Source organism: Tursiops truncatus, chromosome 15, assembly GCF_011762595.2.
Source record: "Tursiops truncatus isolate mTurTru1 chromosome 15, mTurTru1.mat.Y, whole genome shotgun sequence".
NCBI lineage: Eukaryota > Metazoa > Chordata > Mammalia > Artiodactyla > Delphinidae > Tursiops > Tursiops truncatus.
The window spans coordinates 23601714-23628886 of NC_047048.1; the positions used below are offsets into that span (position 1 = coordinate 23601714).

The 27173-nt window shown below is 41.8% G+C and overlaps 1 protein-coding gene across 1 annotated transcript; it reads left to right on the top strand.

Annotated features, from left to right (window-relative positions):
• The first annotated feature begins 1873 nt into the window (after positions 1-1873).
• Positions 1874-7761, top strand: RPS15A (ribosomal protein S15a). The gene is made up of 5 exons (XM_019921957.3): positions 1874-1896; positions 2990-3127; positions 3616-3695; positions 6365-6450; positions 7620-7761. The coding sequence occupies exons 2-5, from the start codon at positions 2995-2997 to the stop codon at positions 7711-7713; spliced, it is 393 nt and encodes a 130-aa protein (XP_019777516.1). The 5' UTR covers positions 1874-1896; positions 2990-2994; the 3' UTR covers positions 7714-7761.
• The last annotated feature ends 19412 nt before the right edge of the window (positions 7762-27173 follow it).

The following is a 27173-nucleotide window of genomic DNA, read 5'->3' on the forward strand; positions in this document are numbered from 1 at the left end:
TAAGGCTCTTGAAGGAAAGTGGATTTATTCACTTACCTTCCCACTGTTGCTAAGGCCCTCAAGGTGAGCACCACATTTTTAGTCAACAGAATGTGTTGTTAAGTGTACAGGTAACCAGTTCTTAAAGGAAATGTTCATTAGAAAAGCAAATGTCCTTTTGTAAATGTAAGTTACAACCAGAGATTTTTATATCCCTGAGATGTTCAAACTGGGAGCTTGGTTCTCCTCAATGTTCACCTGGGATTTGAGAAGCATTGGGGGTGGGGGAGGTGGGCTGTGATGCCAATCACAGACGCTGACTGAGCACGCAGGCTCCCGGGTTTTATGTGTCTCTTTTATATGGATTATTTCATTTACCCTCATAGCAACTTCAACTGATTGGTGTATCATCCCCATTTTGCAAATCGGGAAACTGATTTGCCCATTCATTTATTCAAATACGTGTCAGCCGCCTACTATGTACGAGATGACTTTTCTAGAAGCTGTGGGTACAGCGGTGAACAAAACCAACCAAATCCCTGCTTACTTAATGGAGACAGACGATAAATACACTTCCAATATTTCAGGTGCTAAGTGCTATGGAGAAAAATTAAGCAGGGCAATGGGGTTGGGGCGAATGGGGATAAGGTTGTATGAGTGTGTGATTGAATAGAGACCTGAGGAAAGGGAGTGGGGAGCAAGTCTCGGGATAAACTGGGGGGGAGGAATACTCAAGTTAAAGGGAAAAGCAAATGCAAAGACCTTGAGGCAGAGTATGCTTGGTGTATCTGAAGAAAAGCAAGCCAGGGGCGAAAGTTGGGGGGATGATGTTCCTAGGCAAGGAGGCAGGTGTGCAAGTCAGGGAGGACCTTGGTTTTGGTAAGGAATTTGGATTTTACTGAGGGTGGTAGGAACCCTTGGAGAGTGCAAGGTCTGACAAGTTTTAAAGCGATCGTTGTGGCGGCCAAGTGGGAAACACAAGGAAGGGTAAGAAGGGAGGGTAAGGGTGACAGCAGAGAGGAAAGCAGTCCATGGCAGAAGTTTCAGATGTTGGATATCTAGCCTGAGGTTACTCAGCTCCGGAGAGGGCGGAGCCAGAATTCACTTCCTCCCAGGCCGTCAGACCCTGGGCTTCAAGCCGTACCTACTGAGCATTTATATACTACGTGCCAGACATTTTGCGAGCCCTTTGTCACCATTATCTCATCTGTTCACCTGGGATTTGAGACGGCTGAGCGTTTATTTTGAAAGCGCTTAAAAGGCTGAGCGTTTATTTTGAAACATTTGTGGCTTTCTTCCAAACTGTGTATCTCAGAACTCAAAAGCAAAGCCTGGAACTCCAGTAAATAATTTCTGATATTTAGGGAGAGTCAAAAAGGAAGCACCGATTAAAAAATATATTTTTGACTGTATGAAAAAGTACTCTATACATGTTTCAAAAAACAAAACTAAATTGTATTGGGAGAAAAGCAAGTCTTCCATCCCAGTTCCTAACGCCCTTCCCAGAGGCATTTACCGATTTCTTGTGGGTCCTTCTAGAGATACTGTAAATACGCAAGTATCAAAATTAATTCTAAATGGTAAACAGTTACTGCAATAAAAATTTGCAAATATCTAGGCCCTTGTCAGTTTTTGACTTTTACGGATTAAATGCTAGAAGGTAGTCGAACCTGTGCTAACGCCGCACCTCCACCAGCTAGCTCCCCAGGGCCTCGCCTGGGTGTTCGACTCCATCGACTCTCTACTGCCCACCCCTGAGGAGGTTCCGCCCCTCGCCCGCCTCCTTCCACTAGGCAATTCATTTTTTAATTTTTTTTGTTTTTGGCGGTCCTTTGAAAGTCTCGCGATAGCCCGACCGCTTCCCATAATTCCGTTCACTCGCCCCGCCCAACTTCTTTCCGCCATCTTTCCGTGCCGGTGAGTGTCTTTCTCTCAACCATCTAGTATCATCCGTCAACTATCGGTGCCATCCTATGGTCTAGGACTCGGCTTCGGTGCCCTGCGAGGATGTCGGAGACCTCCTGGGCCGGGGATACTATCCTTGCAGGGGTCTGGGCAGGCGGAGGGGGGAGTCCTGCCCGGCCGCCCCATGCTCTGCATTCTGGGGAGCCCGGTCTCTGAGGCGCAGGCCGCAGCCCCGGCGGGACCCGGAGCTTTCGACCGTCAGGGGGCAGTCCCGACTCTTTCGGCGGCGCCAGGATCTCCCATTAGTGGTCGAGGCAGCTCCTTGGCTCCGAGAAGCATCGGGGAGCCGTAACCTTGGTGAGCCGTGCAGCTTCCCATTACTTCGGCCGCGCCGGGAGCTTGGGAGACAGAAGATCCTCAGGAGGGAAAACTGGATCCTGCCTGGGGTGGCGGTTTGCTGGAACGAACTTGGGTCGTCTGGGCCCCAGGGTTTCCTCTCAGACACTTTGTTGAGCTTGAGGAAGCAGGTTGGATCCCTACTGTTGTCATATGAGGCATGCCTCTATCCTTAGCTTTCAAAACTATTGAAGTTCGTGCCCATTGTGATAGAGTCGATTCTGGTGCATGTGAAATGTTTCTGCTTACCAGTGTGCTACGATTGCTGTTGGTCATAATTTTAGATGGCACAAGGACGGACGTTTCATTTTAATAGTTACGGGTGTTAGGTGAGAGTTGACTAGTATCTTTTGGGTGTTAGGACAAGGCTGACACTGAGTCAGTTGGTTTAAAGGACAATGTTAAATAGTACAGATGCTGCTGGATTCCAGAAGTTTGGAAAATATTGCTGGTGATTGTCGGCTCCCGTTCTGAATAACTGACCTACCATGGCTGGTATTTTCATTTGATTAATGAAATAATCAAATGAATTATTTGATTCGACACAGTCGACATATTCCTCTGGGTATCCTGGGGAACTAGCCTGCTTAGAAATGGGGAAACTTCCTCATGATAGAGGCAGAAAGGGAAGGATGTGTTCGCAGTGGAATGATTGGGTGCCTTTTAATGGCAATGCCAATAAAATCCCTGTTTTGTCTTCCCTGAACAGCCATAATGGTGCGCATGAATGTCCTGGCCGATGCTCTCAAGAGTATCAACAATGCCGAAAAGAGAGGCAAACGCCAGGTTCTTATTAGACCGTGCTCCAAAGTCATCGTCAGGTTTCTCACTGTGATGATGAAGCATGGTAAGTGTCTTGCTGTTTATTATGTTTTGAGGTAAACGTGTTACAGAATGGGTCCTGTAGAAGTTAACTGTTGGAGAGATGTGGGGAGATGTGGGAAGATGGGAGAACAAGGTGGCAGTCATACATGGGAACTAATGCAATTGATTGGGGCTGTGGACAGGGTAGTTCTGGACAAATGATGCTGTTCAAGAAATAACTGAGTAGGGTAGAACTGTTGAAAGGAAGAGAAAGTTTGGCAGCTAAAATGGCCTTTCTTTGTGTAACATTGCAGCTGCAACATGTCACTGAAAGGGCCCTGAACCTAAGAGCTCCTTGGGATGGAAAGGAGGATTGTTTTGTCTTGGGCACGAGGTAGCCTTTGGGAGTGGGAAGCCGTGAAAAGGCAAGGAGGAAATAATCCCCTTTTTAACATTTCAGGGTGGATTGTTTTGGGTGTTGCCCCCTAAATTTTAAAAATTATTTTTAATACAGTCACTTGTGTTCTGTAGGTTACATTGGCGAATTTGAAATCATCGATGATCACAGGGCTGGGAAAATTGTTGTGAACCTCACAGGCAGGCTAAATAAGGTAAGGATTGATTATCTTCCATGTTTAAGAACCTTCAGAATGGTCTACCAAGGTGTTCCATGTTATAATTGCCCTTGTAGAATCAGATAATGTGCTTGCTTTAGGTTAAAAAGATTAAGGATTGATTAAAATCGTTAATTTTTATATAGGACCTTTTACTTCGTTTGTTCTCCAGGTAGAATTGTGAGTTAACTTAGTGTTTGTGGAGTAGAAGGTATCTGAAGGGAGATGCGGGAGGGTTGGGTGAAAATGAACAACCGATGATACTGGTGTTTGAATCTTGGGTGGCTCAAGGCCACTAGTCCTGACAATGTAAATAACTTTTGGTCCTTCGTCTCGCTTGGTGATTGTTGGGTATTTTGAACAGAGAGTATGGGATTCTCTAACTATTAATATTTCTGTTTTTGCTGACATAGGCTGAATGTATGTCTTTGAGGTCTCTTCTCCCTGTAGGCGTAATCTACTGAATCTGTTTGATTCTTTTGACTTTGTGGTTTAACTGATTCCATGTATTTTGGGGGCAGGTATCTGTCTATAAGCAAGTTGGGGGTCTCTAAGCTGCTACCCTGCTTTCTGTGTTCAGGTTTGTAGCTTTCCTATTTGCAAGGGGTCCAACAGAGTGGGGCACACGGGCCAAGAAAGTGAGTGGTTAGTGACAGGGGCCAGATTTATTGATAAGGTTATTTCCTGGACCAACAATTCCTATTTTACAAAGTTGGTTCCTTACATAGTGAATTTGCTTCCTGTGTGGATACTTAGTGTCAGATGAAAACTACTGAATTTGAAGCCTTTGAAGAATTTTTGAAGGGAATTTTGGGCCTATGTCTTGTTTTGTTCTGTTGTAGCCATTAGACTCCAATCCCACGGAAGGATTTGGATTCACTTCTCTTTCGCTCTGACCCTCACAATGTTCTTGAAGTACAAGAGGGCGTGTCTTTTTTCCCCTGTTTTTAGGAGTTAGGAAGCTGAGAGCTGAGTCCTGCTCAAGGTCTCAGTAAACTGTGGAAGAGCTGGTTCCAGTATATAGTTTAAAGCTGTCCTGCAGCAGCTTTTGTTGATGTTAAAAAAGCAAAACCAAAAAAACTTAGTTGGAGAAGTGCCCTGTACCACATTTCTCTTGAACTACACATAATAGCTTGAGAAATAAGTTTTAACAGAGTATTTCCCAAATGGAACTCATTTGTGACATCCTTGTTCAGTGGTATACTAGTTTAGAAAATCCTGGCTAACAGGTAGTTGAAATCCAGGCCCTGCCACATTTAACTGTTTGAATTAGTTTTTGGTTTCTCTCAGTTGCAGTTTTCTTACTTTATAAGACATTTTTGCCTCAGTTTCCTTCATGCAGGAGATAGATGTACCTTATTGTGGAATTGTAATGCAGTTGGGAAGTAAGGTAGTGTTTAAAGATTATAGATTAAGAAAATTCTTGCTTTGATTGTATCCTCTTAAGATTCATCTGCTTTGGGAGTGGATGTGCTGGAGTTCTGCTAGCTGAATGGAAGGGATTTTTGCTGCTGGAATAAAGCAAGCCTGGGTGTGGTAGTGTAGAGGCCTCAGAAAGGTCTTTCACTGTAGCTTGCTTGGGTTTTCCCTATTCCTATCCCTGTATTGCTTGCATCCAGTGTGGGATTGCCCTTGACAGTCAAGTGACATTTGTAGCTGGTAAGGTGATGTTATAAAAAGAAGAACCTGAGTGGGCCTCCTGCCATGGGGCAGTTGGGCATGACAGGTCCATTTTCAGTTTCTGTGGGTTCAGATCTGTCTAGGGAAGTGTACCAGCTCCAAAGACTTCACTAAGTTCTAATCTCATAGCCTCTTCTAGTTTACAGTTAAGCATCTTGGAATCTTGAATGATTCTTATGTGGATGTGCACACACAACTTTCTGTCCGCTCCCTTAGCCCTCTGAAGGTACTAATCCTGAGTGTTCTCACGTGATCATTTCTTGTGAAAGAAATGGCTTCCTGCTTTGATTTTTTTTTTTTTTTTAAGTGCGCTAGTGATTTGTAGAGTTGGTGGTCTAGCAGAGGGCGGGGTCACATTTAGCTCTAATTAACTAAAGAGCCTTTTAGTCCCCTCATTTTCCACCAAATTGGATGTAGTCATAGACCTTGTGTGAACCCACGGATAGATTCATGTAGCCTGTTAGTGGATATTTGAAACTTTATTGTGTTTTATGGTTTAGGTGTGATGGATTGTAGTGCCTTGGCTCTTAGCTCTCACTTTGGAGGATAGTTGTTGCTGTGTCATCTCTCCCACCCAACACTGTCATAGCATGCGGGTGGGATAACTCTACCTCGTTCTGCCTTCTATACATTTTGCTAGATTAGTAGGGCTTGACTATAATTTATTTGTCTAAGACTTGAGTTCTTTAAAATCTGGTCATTTGTGCTGAGGCAGCTCTGTGGGCCATAGGAATGCACACTGGTGTTATCTTGGTGTTTTACCTCTTCTGTTGACTTTTTCAATAGTTTGCCTTTTCTTCCTAAGTAGGCATAGTCTTAATTGTGTTTTTCAAATGGCATTTATATCAAAGATTGTACAAAATAGTTACCCATTAAATGTTGAGTTGGTTGGTTTATATGACTATTCAGTTATAAATGCATTTTAGTGTTACTCTTTTTCTGTTATTGGTGAAGTGTGAACAGCGTTTTCTGTTCTGTTTTTACAGTGTGGAGTGATCAGCCCCAGGTTTGATGTGCAACTGAAAGATCTAGAAAAATGGCAGAATAACCTGCTCCCGTCCCGTCAGTTTGGGTAAGTCAATTTTCCGTATTTAAAAGTTAATGCTGTGGATCCCTGTGATGCAGTTTGACTTGAGCTTTTTTTTTTTTTTAACTTAATAGCAGTAGCAGTTGTCTCCGTTTCCATCCTTGACTCAAGGATTAGCTTCTGTGTTGCCATACTTCATGTGTTAGGCTCTAGTTTCTGAGAGGCGTGGAAGAGCTGAGGCTGGCTGAGAGACAGCAGAATTGTGTGCCCTTTAATGTCTGCTCTTTTGGCTCAGTGCATATAGTTCATATATGTTCACTGTGAATCCCTTCCTATGGCCAGAATGACTTCTCAACCATTGGCCTCTGGGGAAACTCGATTTGAAAATCTTCCTCCTCGGTAAGAGACTGAGTTCAAATCCTGGTTTTTCTGCTTTAAACCTGTGAGGCCTTGGGCAAGTCATAGCCTTGATTTCTTCATCTTAAAAATGGTAGTAGTTCTCTTGTAAGTTATAGTATCACCTGATTTAGTTCTGGTAAAGCACTTTAAGATCTGACACAGTAAGTGCTTATCTATTTGTGGTTAAGAACTTAAACCCACAGTCATGTTTGGTGATGCTGAATTTACTCCCACTTCGTGGCTGCCGTATAACAGGTATAGTGTTATGAGCGAGTCATTTCTGATTGTAGTTACGATACTAATTTTCATGCCTCCCAGTTGGCATACCTTCTGTGTCTTACGTTGATCCCCATAGTAACCCATGAGGTAGCCAGGCCAGGTGGGACGCCCTTTGTCCAAATAACTGTGTACAGTAGTTTGCCTGTGATGGTACACACAGTAAGTGGCAGAAACAATTCAGTCAGTACTTTAATGCTTTAGATTGCATGTCTCCTTGAGAGCAGAAAGTGACATTTTGAAGTTAAAGGAGTTCCAGTCTTTGCTCTTAGGTAACATTGCTTCTCGTTGTTAGCTGAGGCCAGGGCTGTATGTGTATAGCTGATATCTCTGGGTTTGGGTCTTTGGTTCTAGGAACCGTGCCTGTGTACTGCCAGCCTGTGGAGGCAGCATTAGTCTGTGTGTCCATTATGGGAAGGCATCTTAAGCACTGATAAATGTTGGAGTTCTTCTGTACCAGAAAGTAGCTCTGTGTTGAACATTCTTAGGAAAAACTTACCAGCTTTTTTTTTTTTTTTTTTTTTTTAAAATTTCCATAGTTTCATTGTACTGACAACCTCAGCTGGCATCATGGACCATGAAGAAGCAAGACGAAAACACACAGGAGGGAAAATCCTTGGATTCTTTTTCTAGGGATGTAATACATACGTGCAAATAAAATGCCTCAGAGGACTCTGGTGATTCCCTCAGTCGTTTTGAACTTTGTACAGCAGAGTAGCAAGAGCGTCTGCGGGAGTGTACAGCCTTTGTGTTAATTGGTGAATGCTGTTTCCTTGACGTAGAAGAAAGTTTTGACTTGGGATAACTTTCGCCGTCACCCTTGTGGCTCACCAGAGGAGGGTGTGTCTGGCCCTGGATGGTTGACTCTGGGTTGGGGTCCAGGTGGTGAAGCTGTCCCTTTCTGGAGTCTTACATTAACCCTGGAAGGAGTGGTGCCTTTCCTCTTTTTAGCTTGACAGAATACACATTTCAAGCCCTAAAAATATGATATGGTTGTAGTTGATTATGTAAGTGCTCATAAGGAAACAGATAACTAGAGCCCCACAGCTCACTAAGACTCATCTCAAAGTAAATTTGGATGGCATATCAGGGACATTTTAGCAATATGTGGTTATAAAATGTCATTTTTTCCAAAAAGTGGACCATCTTTTAAAAACTAGTTTTACTGTAAACCTGTCACCAGGTATATTCTGGAATTGGCGAGAATTAGTTTACTGGACCACTTGACCTGGGAAATGCTTGTAAAGAGCTCAGACACCAAAGAGAGGGCAGGGGTGGCTTTTGTGAAACAGACCACGGCTCCACTCTCCCTTCTAAGAGTAGTGCTGTCCAGTACAGCTGTAACGAGAGCTACACTAATGTGTAGTTAAGCCTTCTAGTAGCCGCGTGAAGACAAAGAGAAACAGCTGGGATTGATTTTTTTTTTTAATAACATTTTGTGTTCAAAAGTTAAAATTTCAGCATATACTTGATGTGAAAAACGAATGGGATTGTACTCTTCATGATGTCTTTGAAATGATGAACACTACATTTATTTACACCTAAAGCACATCTTAATTGGGACTAGCCTCTTTTAATAGCTACATGTGGCTGGTGTTCCGTATTGGACAGCACAGTCTAGACTCTTGATTCTTGGTGGGTCTGGCCAAGGAGAAAGGACGCTTGGAAGAGATCCTGGGTATGTTATGTAATTGAGCACCTAGCCAGCTGTATTTTCCTGCATAGGAGTAGGGTGAATGGGGCAGCTCAGCCTTACAAAAAAGGACAGCAGCTACTTTTCCTCAGTTGTCTGCTGGTCAAGTGGGCCAAAGTTAAAAAGGCTGTCAGGTTGTAGGCCTTATTACAAGATGTCCAATAGACCCAATAGGATGTTAGGTGCCTAAACCTGTCTGATGTATGGGTTTGATTTTATTTTTCTTTTCAGAAAAGGATAAGTTTCACAGTTCTCCATTGGGATTGTTTTGATAACTTTCCTATAGGGCTGTTTTTTGACTTTCTTCTGGGTCAGACAGTTCCTGGTAAAAACCCTTGCTGACCTGGCGTAAGGTGAATTCTGGCAAGTGACGACTTCTTTGTTCTTCCTGTTGGGTAAACAGGGACAACTTAACCTCATGGGGTTGCTAACATGGACTGGTGCATGGCTTGTATTCAGTAACTTAGTAACTTCCTGGAAGGAGGGCCTACTGTAAGATATGGGAAACAGGAGTACCTAGACACCCTAGAGATGTGGCTGGTAACCACATGTGGTAGGCCTCACTTGCCAAAATGTGAGAAGAAAAGTTGAGAGGCATGTCTGGGTTTGGGGCCTCTGATGTTTGGAAGGCCATGAGTAAGTAACATGGGTTTGGGGGCTCAGTACACCAGGATTGAGGTCTGCTTTTCCACGTAATAACTTTGATTCCCTCATCTGTATATTGGGGATAATGGAAAAAAATCTACCTCAGTTGAGGGAAAGATGAGGTTATATAAAATAGCACTTGACAGTCATTTTACAGCTGTATTTGTCAGACACTGAAGTGAAGTGAGTCTAGAAGACCAAAGAGCTAATGGTTGATTGGTTCTCTTAATGCCAAATTTGTAAGCTCCAGGTGGATGGAGGCCATGTTTTGTTTACTGTTGTCTGGTCTCTAGCCTGATACATGGCACATAGGGGAAGACTCAGTAAGTACACGTTGACTGAATATCATACTGGGCATTGACTTCAAATGCTAAAGTGAGGACAAGAAAATGGCCCTATTTGCCATTAGTGGGGATCCTGTGTCCTTTAAAATGAACAAGGCTGGGAAAAATCTGGATAAGGAAAATTGGGTGACCTGTTGATGAATTTAACAGCACATGAGTGAGGAAGCAGGTGGCCTTAGTCCTTGTTTCTGAGACCCAGTAAGAGTTGTAACATGACCGGGGGCTGGTTGGCTGGGTGTAGACGCCTGGGTTTGAGGCTCTGGAGATAGTTTAGGTTCCTGCTGGCATAATGACTTGGCTCAGCGTTGTACTTTGCTGTGGTGTGAACTCAGCTTTTCCTCCTAACGTGCTACTGTTGCCAGCCGGCAGAGATCTGGGGTTCGGAGTGGGACAGCCCACCAGATGCACTTCGAGTCAGTGTTAAAGGGGGCCGCAGCACGTACCCAGACCGTGGAAGTCAAAACCGCTGCCAAGAACATCCTCCATGTTTTAGCAGCACGTCTGTGCCCGCGCCAGTGCATGCCGTGTCCTCATTTAGAACCTGTTTTGCCTTGCCTCTGGGTAACTTGGGTAGATAGAATTCTGAGTACTCAGTTCTCTGGGAAAGCCAGAGTTATTACAGCCTTCCTTGGTCAGGTCAGCATCTGAGATTACTTTTCCCTTCTCCCCAGGCTAGGAAGTTCGCTTTCCACTACTGACCCCGAAGAAAGCAAGCTCTGGGAGACCCGAAGTCTGATTCTTACTTGGCTTTCCAGTCGAATTCACTGTTTCCCAAAACAGCTGACCATACCAGTTGTTTCATCTTTAATATAGAGATAATCTAATCCTAAACTCTAAATCACCCCCACATATGTGCCCCACCTCTGAGCCCTTGCTTATGGCTCACCCCACCTGGAATGCCTTCTCCTCTTCCCCAGAGGTGTTCCCAAGATCCAGCTTACATGTCACTTCCATCGTAAATCTTCCTCCAAAAGGAACATGTGTTGTTATACTCTATCTTTTCTCTCCTAAAGATATAAATGCCTTAATAAGGCTAATAGTAGTTTTTAGTGTTTGTTAAATGTTTACTGCTATATGCCAGGCATGGAACAAGAGCTTTACATGTATCATCTCATTTCATCTTAATTCTGCATGATGGCTACTATTGCTGGCTCCAGTTTTTCAGGTGAAAAAAATGAAGCACAGAGCTTTGACACCATTTATTGAAGATGCTAGGGAGTGGCAAAGTCAGGATTTAAATGCTTTACCAGTCTAAGTTTTCTGGCCCTTATGTTCTGGCATACATTCTCTTTATCTTCAGTGTGTAACTAAATTTATTATATGTTTACTATATCCAGGCACTTGGGGTACCCAGGGTGTGCCAACATCTAGGCCATGTTCCACAGCAGGAGCCCTGTTATCTCCGTCCCCAGCATCTAGCCTATCAAAGATGTCAGCATGTTTAAAAAAGTCATCACTGACCCTCTGGGCCATGGGAGAGTGTTTTTAAAAGTGTAATCCCATCCAGTGCCTGTGTTATAGTGTTGAGTCCACAGAATTCCATGGTCCCGAGAATCAGTCTCAGGGAAGCATGGGAGTAGAGTGGGATATGGGCAGGATTCAGTTCAAGGTCACTGTCCTGGCACCCAGGTTCCCAGTTTTATGTTTTAAGTAATCTAATGGGCAATGAAAGTGCTGCAGACCACACAGAAAATAAGGGAGGCAGTAAAGAAAGATATGGTTAATAGAATGGATCACATGCTGTGTGATCTTGGGCCAGTTGCCTTTCCTTTATGTGCATCAGTTTCTTCATCTTTAATGTAGGGATAATGGTACTACTCTCTGTGGTGGTCATTAAGATTAAATATAATGCTTGTAAAGTGCTGGAATGGTAATTAGAGCTGTTGGCAAAATATTCAGGTTCTCCACCTGACAGGCACATGTACTTTCCATGTGATTAATTCTGGTCAATGAATGAGCTGTGAGCAGAAGTGATGTGTGTTCCAGGCTGGAGCATCTAGTGGCTGGTGGGAGAACTCCCATGCACCCTGTTTCTTTCTGCCATGGTGATGGGCACTGGGCTGCATTAGCCCAGGCCTGGGAGTGTGGATGACAGTGCAGAGATCCAGCTATTCAGCAATGACAGAGTAGGAAGAGCAAGAAATCACCCGTTGATGATTCTGCTTTGTTACTAGCCTCCTGCTACAAGTGCTTAGAGCAATCTCTGAAATTTAGTAAGGGCTTATTAAGTTACAAAAAGGAAATGGGTGGGCTATAGAATAATAGGGTTTATCATTCTTTGAGTGGATGTCAGGAGACTGTAGGACCCTCTGTTCTCAACGTGGCTTTTTCCGTTACCCACCGCAACCCCCTCCATGCGTACACGTGGCTCTTACGTACCCCCAACCCGCAGCCCTCTGACACAGACAGTCCGTCCTTAGGTGGGGCACCTGCCTCAAACCAGGTAGAGGATACATGAGGGTTTTTGAACCTGGAAGACGTGAGGTTTGTGTCTTTAAAATGGTGGAAATGATAAGATAAAAACCTTGAGTGCTGCTGATTATCATGATTTCGGCCACGTGGAAGAAGATGCTTGGAGCAACAGAGGAATGTCCCTGAGCAGACAGATGCATCAGGTCCTTACGGTGTTTGGCTTCCAGTGGTTCCTGAGATGCAGCTGCACCCTACCCTTCCCATGTTCATATTCTGTGAGCAAGGAATAACATTCTCCACTATTTTTTTCCAAAAGTACTAGTTTGAACTAAATTTAAATTTAGTGTATTTAAAATAAATTAATGAAGCTAAAATTAAATTTACTGATTTGAACTAAATTCTAGTTACTTGCAAACTAACACAGGCCTACTTGCAGCTCTTTCACCAATCCGCTCTGGAGCTTCTTGGGGATCAATCTTGTCATCTGTCAAATGGGGGGCTGGGATATTAGTCCTACCTGCTTTTTGAAAATATTGAAGTATAGTTGATTTACAAGGTTGTGTTAGTTTCTGGTATACAGTACTACCTGCTTTATTAGTCATCATTTTTCGTTGCAAAAAACAGAAACCACTCTAGCTAGTTTAATTTATTACAGGATATAAGGTAACTCAGTCTCTGGAAGGGCCAGAGGCTTTCCTCCAGGGCTGGTATCTCCGTTACACCCCTGGCCCATTCTGTTCAAAAACTCAGCTCCTGAGTTCTTTGCCCCTGCTGTTTCTGGAAGCTTGAGGTTTCTATCACCCTTACTACTATCAGTTCTACACTGACTTCATGTTAGCCTTTGATGCATGGTTTCTCAACCTTGGCACAATTGACATTTTGGGCAGGATAATTCTGTGTGTGTGTGTGTGTGTGTCTGTCTGTCTGTCCTGTACATTATACGATGTTAGCAGCATTGTTGGCCTCCCCACATTACATGCCAGTTGAGACAACCAAAAATCACCCCAGGTTGAGAAACACCGTTCTATTGGATCAAAGCTTCACACTCCACTGCAAGCAGACTGTGCCAGGGCAAGAGTTCAAAAAGAGGCCTGGGTGTCATATGTCTGTGTATTTAAAAGTAATAAATCAAGGGCTTCCCTGGTGGCGCGGTGGTTGAGAGTCCGCCTGCCGATGCAGGGGACACAGGTTCGTGCCCCGGTCCGGGAAGATCCCACATGCCGCGGAGCGGCTAGGCCCGTGAGCCATGGCTGCTGAGCCTGCGCGTCCAGAGCCTGTGCTCCGCAACGGGAGAGGCCACAACAGTGAGAGGCCTGCCTACCGCAAAAAAACAAAAGCAAAAACAAAAGTAATAAATCAAGCTAACAAGATGTTTAGTAAAATATGTTTGTTCTCATCTCCTATCTTGACAGCTTCATAACAACAATGAAACCCCAAACAAATTTGGTTTTATATGATGAAGTTGGCAGAATGTCTAAACTGAATTATTGCATATATTCTGAGCAAGTTGATGGGACAGCAATATTTGAATGAGAAAGACATTCATAATTTATAAACTATTATATAGTCCATAAAATTTATTTCTCTTGCCTTCATTTTTCATAAAATCACTAAATATGTTGTTATAATAAAGGTTTTTGCATAGTTTATGTTCTACAGGCAGTAGTGATCCAAAAGACAAAAAAAGTGTAATTAGTTTCAAAATATAAAAATTTGAATATGTTTTCATAGAAGATATAAATGAAAGTTAATATAAAAATTTTAAAGCTCAAAAACCTCAGTGAAGTTGCTTTTTAAGTATTCAAAGGTATTAAAATTACAGGGCAAAATACAGATTATATAAGTATTGAATATCAAAGTTTTAAATCAAAGTTGTTTAAAGCTAGAAAATTTTAATATTTTGAAAACAATTTTATTAATAGTTTTATTATGTAATATTTCTCTTACATGACTTTTTGCAGTTGTACTATTCAGTGTCAATCTAGCTGCTAGTATAAAGAATTGGTATTACTTTATATTTCTGTCTTTGGATAGAAGAATGGAAATTTCTATCCAAATAGAAATTCTGTATCTCACATACACAAATTAGAGAGTGATATTAACTACTTAAATTGCAAAATGTTCCTTGGAAAGGACAAGCAGGAACATGAAGAGAAACAGAAAAATGGACGCTCAGCACTGCTGGCAAGTGATGCTTGTTATGCTAGAATCTATTGCACACGTGCTGCTTGAGAAGGAGAAGTTATTAAGAAGTTAATTTGTCCTTTCACTTAAGTATTTTCAATGCTAAAGTTCTTCGCATACTCTGACATGGTGCCTGTCTGCAACACTGGCAGAGGCCACTCCCCACAAACCTTTCTGATATTTAGATACAGTTGCCCTTTGTTTAGAGATTTTAGGGTAAGAGGTGAGGAGAACATTCTTGGGGGCCTAAACGGTGTTATGAAATGGGATGTTTAGGATTACAGTTCATGCTGAGCCAGTGCTAAGCATGTGATCCTGAATGACAAAAGCACCCTGTGTTCCTTAATACATTTATGTTTTTATGTATTTCTGAGATACAGGGCCAATCTTGCTAGGATGTAAGTGCACTACTGGCTGCAAGGGAGACAGGGAAAACAAGTCCTGAGCCTCCATCTTGGGGATATTTAGACTCACAATATAGGAATTTCCCCAAACGTAGAAAGAGTGCTCAAAAGGTGCTGGGCAACCAAAATCGGTGGAATAGGGAAGTCCAGGGCTCCGTTCTTTCCCCAAAACAACTAATGAGCTGGTGAAGACTGTCAGAGTCAGCTTTTGAAGAACTCTGAAATCTAGTCAAAAACTAACAACAGCAAAGGGAAAACCTGGTGAAGAGAGAAACTGCTTCTTTATGGTGAGAGGGTGCGGTGGCATTTCAGATTGCCCACCCACCATCCCCCACACTCCATGGCCGTGAGGATGTGACCCAGACTTCTCGTGCTGGTTGCGAGTGCCAGAAGGGAAACTGTTCTTGAACAACTGTGGTGGTGGGGTCAGCCTGCCTGGTGGCTCCCTCAGGACAGGTGGAAAGGCTTCCTGTTTCCACACTCAGGGCATTCCTGGGGCTGGGGTGACAGGTGGCTTTTGCTAAAAGCATTTAAAGGCACAGACAGGTACTGGCCTCAGCACCCTGCAGCAATACTTGGGACAGGTAATAGATCAAGAAGCCTGAGAAAGAGACATATGTGGGAATAGGGCTTTTCAAAGCTTCCATGTGTGCCTGGGACTCGAGAAAGCCATGTGCAGGCTAAGAGTGAGACACAGTCAGAGAAGGCCTGAGAAGGCTCTGGGCTTTCATCTCTTGCTGGCCTTCAGGCTCTGTGCAAGCAGGAAGTGAAGCTAAGGCAGAGTTGCAAGTAGCCTCTGCTAAGTGTTCAAGGCGTGCCCTGACACAGATCCAGTTGGCAAAGACTAAGAGGGTATTTTTTCTTTCCTCTAAAAGAATTCTTCTTTATTTCTTTTGTTAGCTCCAGACATTTAAGGTAACTCTGCCAAAAGAGCAGTTGTCCGATAAGCTAAAGGAACACAGAATTCAGTGGCAAAGACTACAGACCTTACAAAAATACAAAACTCACTAAATAAGCAAACAACAGCAACCTATAATAGGAAGAGGAAGGAAAATCTGACTTCCAGAGTTGCCACATATTCAAAATATCCAGTATTCAACAACCAAAAATCACAAGCCATGCAAATAACAAGAAATTATGGCCATTCACAGGACAAAATTAATTAATAGAAACTGTCCATGAGGCAGCCGTATTTCCTCACTAAAAATAAAGCCCTGTTTTGGGGCTGTGAGGATGAGATGTGTTTAGAATGAATGTATACATGTGTGGTGACACTGAGGAACCACTGCGTGATGTGTTCTCTTGCTGTTTGGATGGGGTTGCGTGTCTGTATCCTCTTAGAAAAGTACACAGTGTGCCAAGGGAGAAAGAGGGAGAGCTCCCAGGAGCACGTGGTTCCAGCCAAAGAGATGGTGGTATGGGTGGGTGCGTAGGTGCCCAGGGAGAGGCGGTCCACACCAGCTGTGTGATTGCTCCCAAACCAGAGAGAAGATGTAAAGTTCCTGCTTCCCGAGGCGTCCAAAGGACAGGGGCTTTGTAGAGTGTAACCCAGATGCTGTGTGAATGGGAATGTAGGGGAGGGCGGGGCCTTGACAATGAACTTGACAGTAGAATGGACTGTGGGGATATAGCTCAGCCTTCTTACCTTTGAGCTTCAGTCTCATTTGTGAAAACAGATGATGATGATGATGATAATGATGACGGCCATACTTGGACTGTGCATTCTGTGTTCCAGACACTTCATATAAGAACTCATTTAGTTTTCATATTAATATTACAAGGTGGTGCATTTTACAGATGAGGAAGCTGAGGTGTAGGGAAGTTAGTTAGGTCACTTGGTCGTACAGCTAGTATTTGGAGAAAGCAGATTCAGATCTGGCGTCTGTCTTAAGCACTGCCCTGGCTTTCATGGGCTTATCATGAGGATTAAATGGGTGAACACATTAAGAGCTTAGTCTGGTGCCTGGCACAGGATAAGTGTTCAGAAAATCGTAACAGCTGTTGTCATCAGTATCAGAATCCAAACATACAAGTGGGGGCTTTCTCCAACTCTCTCATGTCAGATGTGCTTATGTGTGTAAACAGCCGCGTTTAAAAGGGGAGTGGGGAACATCGTTTTGCAACTACCTATTAAACTGGTGGATCTTTACTTAGAACAAATTACAAGCACCTTTGTGCTGCCTGGAAGGTAAAATTTGCTCAAGCCTTCCCTGGTTTTACCCCAGCTTGGGCCCACTCGGCTGGGTGAGCTGACCGCACCGTCTGTCCCTCAGCCCCTGTGCGTCTTCCCTACCAGGCACTGACCTCGCATTTGTCTAACTTCCTGGTCATGAGCCAGTCTCTCCTGTTAGACCTCAAAGGATCTGAGAGGTTCACAGGAGAACACACAGGATGTGGCTGGTCCTCTGGGTGATTCTGAGGGGCCCCAGTGTAGGCCCTGAGAAAATGTGGGCAGCCCCATCCCCAGTCCATTCTGGTGGTCTGTTTGATAGAGCAAAATCCAGATGTCAGAGAATTTGATTTTCTTTGTTTCTTTCCCGTGAAATAGAATGTGGATCTGGTGTATGGGGAAGAATCTAGTGATTCATATTTTCTGCTTATTTGGCTCCTGGCTGAATGGGAATTTGCATTACTTAATGTCTGACTTTTTTCTGGGGAATCAAAATAAGTTTCCTATTCAATTATTAAGCAAGTTTCACAGCCAAAGAATCCTCTTATTTTTACAAGTGGGATATTCCTTGGTGGAGGGTGTCTGAGTAGTTGATCCCTCTCATGTCCTCCATTTCCACTGTCCTCGTCTGTGCAAGAAGTTAAACTACCTCATTCATGGATTAGGAGCTTCTAAGAGGCAGTTTGGGAGACTTTGACCTTGGAAGCTGGGAGTGAATTCTTAATATTCACCAGTTGTGGGGTAAGAGTTTGTGTCTCCTCTTTGTTCTTCAATCCATCAGCTTCGGACATGCTCACACAGGCCACATCCCTTGGGCCTGGGGTCATTGGAGACAAAACATGAAGGGAACAGAATAGTGTGTAGGGTCCAGTGTGCTCTGCCCTCGGCTGATCTGGGAAAAAACCCAAAAAACTCTGATGCCCTTGAGGTGGAGCTTAAACCAGGCTTGTAGCTGGGCCATGTCTGGGAAGCCCACAGATTAGTTTCAATTAAGTGTCTTTCCAGTTGGTCCCATTTGTCCCATCAGACTGTAGGCTTCTTGAGGGCAACTCAGCCACGATTCCTCTTTCCCTTCCTTTCTCCTCCTGTGCCATCATGTGTACAGCACAATGATTTTTAAAAAAAAATCTGTTGAAGTTATAGTTGATTTAAAATGTTGTGTTTAATTTCTGCTGTACAGCAAAGTGACTCAGTTATATATATTCTTTTTCATATTCTTTTCCATTATGGTTTATCACAGGATATTGAATACAGTTCCCTGGGCGGTAGGGACCTTGTTGTTTATCCATCCTATGTATACTAGTTTGCATCTGCTAGTCCCAAACTCCCAATCCATCCCTCCCCCAACCCCCTTCCCCTTGGCAGCCACCAGTCTGTTCTCTATATGTGTGAGTCTGTTTTTGTTTCGTAGATAAGTTCATCTGTGTTGTATTTTAGATTCCACATATAAGTGATATCATATGATATTTGTCTTTCTCTTTCTGACTTCACTTAGTATGATAATCTCTAGGTCCGTCCATATTGCTGCAAATGGCATTATTTAATTTTTCTAAATGGCTGAGTCCTATTCCACTATATATGTGTGTATTTATATATGTATTTCAATTCCCTGATGACTGGTAATGTTGAGCACTTTTTCATGTACCGGTTGGCCATTTGTATATCTTTGGAAAAATGTCTGTTTAGATGCTTTGTCCTTTTTCTTTTTTTTTTTTTTTTTTGCTGTACGTGGGCCTCTCACTGCTGTGGCCTCTCCCGTTGCGGAGCACAGGCTCCGGACGTGCAGGCTCAGCGGCCATGGCTCACGGGCCCAGCCGCTCCGTGGCATGTGGGATCCTCCCGGACCGGGGCACGAACCCGTGTCCCCTGCATCGGCAGGCAGACTCTCAACCACTGCGCCACCAGGGAAGCCCCCTTTGCCCACTTTTTAATCAGATTTTTTTTTAAACATCTTTATTGGAGTATAATTGCTTTACAATGGTGTGTTAGTTTCTGCTGTGTAACAAAGTGAATCAGCTATACACATACATATATCCCCATATCCCCTCCCTCTTGCATCTCCCTCCCATCCTCCCTATCCCACTCCTCTAGGTGGTCACAGAGCACTGAGCTGATCTCCCTGTGCTATGCAGCTGCTTCCCACTAGCTATCTGTTTTACATTTGGTAGTGTATATATGTCCATGCCATTCTCTCACTTCTTCCCAGCTTACCCTTCCCCCTCCCCGTGTCCTCAAGTCCATTCTCTACAGCTGTGTCTTTATTCCTGTCCTGCCCCTAGGTTCTTCAGAACCATTTTTTTTTTTTTAGATTCCATATATATGTGTTAGCATACGGTATTTGTTTTTCTCTTTCTGACTTACTTCACTCTGTATGACAGACTCTAGGTCCATCCACCTCACTACAAATAACTCAATTTTGTTTCTTTTTATGGCTGAGTAATATTCCGTTGTATATATGTGCCACATCTTTATCCATTCATCTGTCGATGGACACTTAGGTTGCTTCCATGTCCTGGCTGTTGTAAATAGTGCTGCAATGAACATTGTGGTACATGACTCTTTTTGAATTATGGTTTTCACAGGGTATGTGCCCAAGAGTGGGATTGCTGGGTCGTATGGTAGTTCTATTTTTAGTTTTTTAAGGAACCTCCATACTGTTCTCCATAGTGGCTGTATCAATTTACATTCCCACCAATAGTGCAAGAGGGTTCCCTTTTCTCTACACCCTTTCCAGCATTTATTGTTTGTAGATTTTTTGATGATGGCCATTCTGACAGGTGTGAGGTGATACCTCATGGTAGTTTTGATTTGCATTTCTCTAATGATTAGTGATGTTGAGCATCCTTTCATGTGTTTGTTGACAATCTATATATCTTCTTTGGAGAAATGTCTATTTAGGTCTTCTGCCCATTTTTGGATTGGGTTGTTTGTTTTTTTGATATTGAGCTGCATGAGCTGCTTGTGTATTTTGGAGATTAATCCTTTGTCAGTTGCTTCATTTGCAAATATTTTCTCCCATTCTGAGGGTTGTCTTTTGGTCTTGTTTATGGTTTCCTTTGCTGTACAAAAGCTTTGAAGTTTCATTAGGTCCCATTGGTTTATTTTTGTTTTTATTTCCCTTTCTCTAGGAGGTGGGTCAAAAAGGATCTTGCTGTGATTTATATCAAAGAGTGTTCTTCCTATGTTTTCCTCTAAGAGTTTTATAGTGTCTGACCTTACATTTAGGTCTTTAATCCATTTTGAGTTTTTGTGTATGGTGTTAGGGAGTATTCTTCTTTTACCAGATTTTTTTTTTATTCCTCTTGAGTTGTATGAATTCCTTATATATTTTAGGAGTATATCATATGGGTGGTTTTCGAAGATTTTCTCCCATTCTGTAGATTGCCTTTTCATTTTGTTGATTGTTTCTTTTGCTGTGCAGAAGCGTTTTAGTTTGATGTAGTTCCACTTGTTTCTTTTTGCTTTTTTTGCCTGAGCTTTGATGTCATATCCAAAAAAAATCATTGCCAAGACCAACGTCAAGGAGTTTTTCACGTATATTTTCTTCTAGGAGTTTTACCATTTCAGGTCATACATTACATTTAAGTCTTTAATCCATTTCAAGTTAATTTTTGTGAGTGGTGTAAAATAGGGACCTAATTGTATTCTTCTGTATGTGGCTATCCAGTTTTCCCAAAACCATTTATTGAGGAGACTGTTTTTTCCCATTTTGTGTTCTTGGTGCTGTTGTCAAAGATTAGTTGACCATATATGTGGACTCTCTGTTCTGTTCCATTGGTCTATATGTTTGTTTTTATGCCAGTACTGTACTGTTTTGATTACTATAGCGTTGTAATAGAGTTTGAAATTAAGACGTGTGATACCTCCAGCTTTGATCTTCTGTCTCAAGATGGCTTTGGCTATTTTTTATTCCTCTTGAGTTGTATGAATTCCTATATATTTTAGGAATATATCATATAGGTGGTCTTTGCTTTGGTTTTTGCTTTGGCTATTAGTGTTTCCACACAAATTTTATTTACTGTTTCTGTGAAAAATGTCTTTGGAATTTTGATACAGATTATGTTGAATCTGTAGATTACTTTGGGTAGTTTGGACATTGTAACAATGTTAATTCTTCCAGTCCATGAATATGGACTACCTTTTCATTTATTTGTATCTTCTTCAATTTCTTTCATCAATGTCTTCTAGTTTTTGGCAAACCAGTCTTTCATGAGAATTCCCTGGTGGTTCAGTGGTTAACACTTGGTTCTTTCACTCAGGTTCAATCCCTGGTCAGGGAACTAAGATCACACAAGCTACTCGGTGTGGCCAAAAAAACCCCAAAAAACAACAAACAAACAACACACACAAAAAACGCCCCCCCCCCCCAAAAAACAAAACAAACAAAAAGCCCTGTCTCTTACCTCCTTGGTTAAATTTATTCCTGAGCATTTTATTGTTTTTAATGTTGTTGTCAATGGGATTACTTTCTTAATTTCTCTTTCAGATAGTTTGTTGTTAATGTATAGAATGTAACTAATTTTTGTATGTTGATTTTGTATCCTGCAACTTAACTGCATTTGTTTATTAGTTCTAACAAGTTTTTTGTGACATCTTTAGGGTTTTCTATACATAATATTATGTTATCTGCAAACAGAGACAATTTAACTTCTTTCTTCTGATTTGGATGACTATTTCTCTTTCTTGTCTAATTGCTCTGACTGCAATTTCCAATACTGTGTTGAATAGGAGTGGTGAGAGTAGGCATCCCTGTCTTGTTCCTCATCTTAAAGGAAAAGCTGTTAGGTTTCCACCATTGAGTATAATGTTAGTTGTGGGCTTGTCATATATGGCCTTTATTATGTTGACATATATTCCTTATAAACCCAATCTGCTGAGAGTTTTTCACCATGAAAGAATGTTGAATGTTGTCAGATGCTTTTTCTGCATCTATTGAGATGATCATATAATATTTATCCTTCATTCTGTTAATGTGGTGTGACTCATTGATTGGCTTGCTTATGTTGAACCATCCTTATAAGCCAAGGCTAAATCCCACTTGATCATGGCATGTGATCCTTATAATGTGTTGTTGAATTTGGTTTGCTTGTATTTCACTGAGGATTTTTGAATCTATGCTCATCAGGGATATTGCTGTGTAATTTTCTTTTCTTGTGTCCTTGTCTGGCTTTCTTATCAGGATAATGCTGGCCTTGTGAAATGAGTTTGGAAGTGTTCTCTCCTTTTCAATTTTTTGGAAGAGTTTGAGGAGGATTGGTGTTAATTATTCTTTAAATGTTTGGTAGAATTCACTGTTTTTTTTTAAATTGAAGTATAGTTGATTTATAATGTGTTAATTACTGCTGTACAGCCAAGTGATCAGTTATACACACACACACACACACACACACACACACACACATTCCTTTTTTAAAATATTCTTTTCTATTATGGTTTATCATAGGATTTTTGAATATAGTTCCCTGTGCTGTACAGTAGGACCTTGTTGTTTATCCATTCTATATATAAAAGCTTACATCTGCTAACCCCAACCTCCCACTCCATCCCTCCGCCAGCTCCCTCCCCCTTGGCAACCACTAGTCTGCTCTATGTCCGTGAGTCTGTTTCTTTTTCATAGATAGATTCGTTTGTGTAATATTTTAGATTCCACATATAAATGATATCATGTGGTATTTGTCTTTCTCTTGCTAAGTACGTTACTTACTATGATAATCTCTAGTTGCATCCATGTTGCTGAAAATGGCATTATTTCGTTCTTTTTTATGGCTGAGTGGTATGCCATTGTGTATATGTACCACATCTTCTTTATCCATTCATCTGTTGATGGACATTTAGGTTTTTGCATGTCTTGCCTATTGTGAATAGTGCTGCTATGAGCATAGAGGTGCATGTATCTTTTTGAATTATAGTTTTGTCTGGATGTGTGCCCAGGAGTGGGACTGTTGGATCATTTGATAAGAATTCACTATTGAGGCCAGTTCCTGGTCTTTTCTTTCTTGGGATATTTTTGATTACTGATCAGTCTCCTTAATAGCTACAGATATGATCAGATTTTCTATTTCTTTATGATTCAGTCTTGGTAGGTTGTATGTTTTTTGGAATTTATCCATTTCTTCTAGGTTATGTAGTTTTGTGGCACATAAATGTTCATAAGACTACTTTGATCCTTTATATTTCTGTGGTATCAGTTGTAATGTCTTTTCTTTCATTTCTGATTTTATTATTTGAGTCTTTTCTCCCCCACTCCTCTTTTAGGTAAAGGTTTGTTAAATTTGTTTAGCTTTTCAAAAAACCAACTCTTAGTTTCATTGGTCTTTTCTATTGTTTTTATAATCTCTATATCATTTACCTCTGCTCTGCTTCTTTCTGCTAACTGTGGGCTTAGTTTGTTCTTCCTTTCCTGAGGTGTAAAGTTAGATTGTTTATTTAAGATTATTCTTTTTTCTTAATGTAGGCATTTAATTAGAATTGCTTTTGCTGCATCCCATAAATTTTGATATGTTGTGTTTTCATTTTCATTTGTTTGGAGGTTTTTGTCATTTTCCTTTTGGTTTATTTGGCCCATTGATTGTTTACGAGTGTTGTTTAATTTCCAATTTCCAATTCCAATATTTGTGAATTTTCCAGCTTTCCCACTTTACTGATTGCCAGTTTCATTCCATGTGTGGTTGGAAAATATACTTGATTTGATTTCAGCAACTTAAATTTGTTAAGACTTGTTTTATGACCTAACATTTGATCTATCCTGGAGAATGTTTTATGTGCGCTAGAGAATAATGTGTATTCTGCTGCTGTTGGATGGAATGTTTTATAGTTGTCTGCTAGGTCCATTTGGTGTGTAAAGTGTAGTTCAAGTCCAGTATTTCCTTTTCATTTCTGTCTGGATGATCTCTCCATTGTTGAAAGGGGAGTATTGAAGTCCCCTACTATTATTGCATTACTGTCTATTTCTACCTTCAGATATGTTAATATTTGCTTAATATATTTAGGTGCTTTGGGACTTCCCTAGTGGTGCAGTGGTTAAGAATCTGCCTGCCAATGCAGGGGACATGGGTTCGACCCTGGTCCAGGAAGATCCCACATGCCGTGGAGCAACTAAGCCTGTATGCCACGACTACTGAGCCTGTGTGCTAGGGCCTGCACGCCACAACTATTGAGCCCGCGTGCTGCAGCTACTGAAGCCTGCACGCCTAGAGTCTGTGCTCCAAAACAAAGAGAAGCCACTGCAATGAGAAGCCTGCACACAGCACGAAGACCCAACACAGCCAGAAAGGAAAAAAAAAAAGAAAAAAAATTTATATTTAGGTGCTTCAGTGTTGGTGCATATATATTTACAATGTTACATCCTCTTGATGAATTGACCCCTTTATCATTATACAATGACCTTCTTTGTCTCTTGTTACAGTTTTTACTTAAAATCTATTTTGTCTGATATAACTATAGCTACCCCTGCTCTCTTTTAGTTTCTATGCATATAGAATATGTTTCTCCATCTCTTTACTTTCAGCTTTGTGTGTCCTTAAGGCTGAAGTAGATCTCTTGTAGGCCGCATACATTGATCTTTTTTTTTTTAATTATCCATTTAGCCACTCTATTCCTTTTGATTGGATAACCTAATCCATTTACATTTAAAGTAATTATTGATAGGTAAGGACTTACTTTTGCCATCTTGTTAATTGTTTTCTAGTTGTTTTGTAGTCCTGTTGTTTCTTTCTTCCCCTCCTGCTGTCTTCCTTTGTGAATTGATGATTTTAGCATAGTGATATGCTCTGATTCCTTTCTCTTTTTCTTTTGTGTATCTACTGTAGGTTTTTTTTTGTGATTACCATAAGGCTTACATAACGATCTTATACTTACAGCTGTCTATTTAAAGCTGATAATAACTTTTAAAGCTGATAATAACTTTTTTTTTTGGCCGTGTCGCAAGGCATGCGGGATTTTAGTTTCCTGACCAGGGATCGAACCTGCTCCCGCTGCAGTGGGGGCACGGAGTCTTAACCACTGGACTGCCAGGGAAGTCCCTAAAGCTGATAATAACTTTGATGGAAAACAAAAACTCTACCCTTTTACTCTTTCCCTTTTATGTTTTTGATGTCACAGTTTACCTCTTTTTGTATTGTGTGTCCATTAACAAATTGTTGTAGCTGTAGTTATTTTTAACTGGGCACCAAGGAATCCAGGCCACCCAGAAATTCAGGCCAGCCACTCTTTTTTTTTTTTTTTTTTTGCAGTACGCGGGCCTCTCACCGTTGTGGCCTCTCTCGTTGCGGAGCACAGGCTCCGGACGCGCAGGCCCAGCGGCCATGGCTCACAGGCCAAGCCGCTCCGCGGCATGTGGGATCTTCCCAGACTGGGGCACGAACCCGTGTCCCCTGCATCGGCAGGCGGACTCTCAACCACTGTGCCACAAGGGAAGCCCCAGGCCAGCCACTGTTGGTGTTTCATGGGGAAATCGGTGCAGATGAAACAGAGAGCCTGATTAGTTTTCATAGGTGAAGTCCCTCGGGATGTATCCTATTTGTTAGACAACCAGCATTCTGTAGTGGAAGGATGCCCATTTTCTGCCACCTCAGGGCCTTGTTGGTCATGTTGAGCTTGCAGAATTGACCGAGTTATTGTTGGGTCTCTGGAATCATTGGGATTGCGTGGCTGGCTCCAGAGTGATGGAAACTGCCTCCACAGTTTGCTGGCCCATTGTCAAGCTGGGAACCACCTAGCTTTGATGGGGAGGGGACTGATGTCAAGAGTTAGCCAACGGGGTCTCCTGTGGTGGCTGTGTATTTTAACAATTTATCTGAACCAGGGTGAAAGATCTAGGCCTGTGCTTTCCAACAGACATATAATGTCAGCCACGTGTAGTTTAAAATTATCTGATGAACCCATTTAGAAAAGAAAAAGGATCAAGAGAAATGGAAACATTTGTCTCCATAAAATCTTGCACATGAATGTTCATAGCAGCTTTACTCATAATTGCCAAAATGTGGCAACAATTCAAGTGTTCACTAACTGATGAATGGATAAACAAAATGTGGCATATCCATACAATGGAATATTATTTGGCAATAAAATCAAATGAAGTACTGACACATGCTATAAAATGGATAAAGCTGGAAAACATGCTGAGTGAAGGGAGCCAGACACAAAAGACCTTACACTGTATGATTCCATTTCTCTGAAATGTCCAGAATAGGCAAATCCATAGAGAGAAAGTAGACTAGTGGTTGCTAAGGGCTGAGGGAAAAAGGAAACGGGGTGTTGGGGGGTGACTGCTAATGGGTCCAAGGTTTCTTTTCGGAGTGGTGAAAATGTTCTACAGTTGATTGTGCTGATGGTTGCAGAGCTTTGTGAATATACTAAAAACGAGTGAGTTGCAGGCTTTAAATGAATGAGTTGTGTGGCATGTGAATTACTTGTCAACAAAGCTGCTTTTAAAAAGTAAAAAGAGGGCTTCTCTGGTGGCGCAGTGGTTGAGAGTCCGCCTGCTGATGCAGGGGACACAGGTTCGTGCCCCGGTCCGGGAAGATCCCACTTGCCGCGGAACAGCTGGGCCCGTGAGCCATGGCCGCTGAGCCTGCGCGTCCGGAGCCTGTGCTCTGCGACAGGAGAGGCCACAACAGTGAGAGGCCCGCGTACCGCCAAAAAGAAAAAAAAAAAAGTAAAAAGAAATAGGTAAAGTTAATTTTACTAATATATTTTATTTAACTCAAAATATCCAAAATAGTATCATTTAAAACTGTAGTCAATGTAAAACATTATTTTTTTATGAGAGTATTTATTGAAATAAAACAGACAGGAATTAAGTATAGAGCTTGGTAAGTATATATTACACAATGTTATTATGTAGGCATTACTACCACCCCTGAAGCTGGTATTATTGCTAATGGAGTTGATGTCGACTAGCAGTTATTAACTCTCCCAAAAGATAAACATTATTCTCATTCAATGTAAGACATTATTAGTGAGATATTTTAATTCTTTTTTTGTTAACAAATCCTTGAAATCTGGTGTTTGTTTTACAGTCACAGCACATCACTTTGGATTATGCACATATTAAGTGCTCAGTAGCACATTTGGTTAGTGGTTCCATATCAGAAGGTGCAAATCTAGGCAATTATAAGTTTCTACCAGCAAAGGTCTCTCTTTGTATTCCTTTTCCTTCTCAAACTTTATAAACTCAAACAGGCCTGGGTTCCGATCACTTTTTGCCACTTACTGGGAGTATAACTTTGAGCCTGTTATTT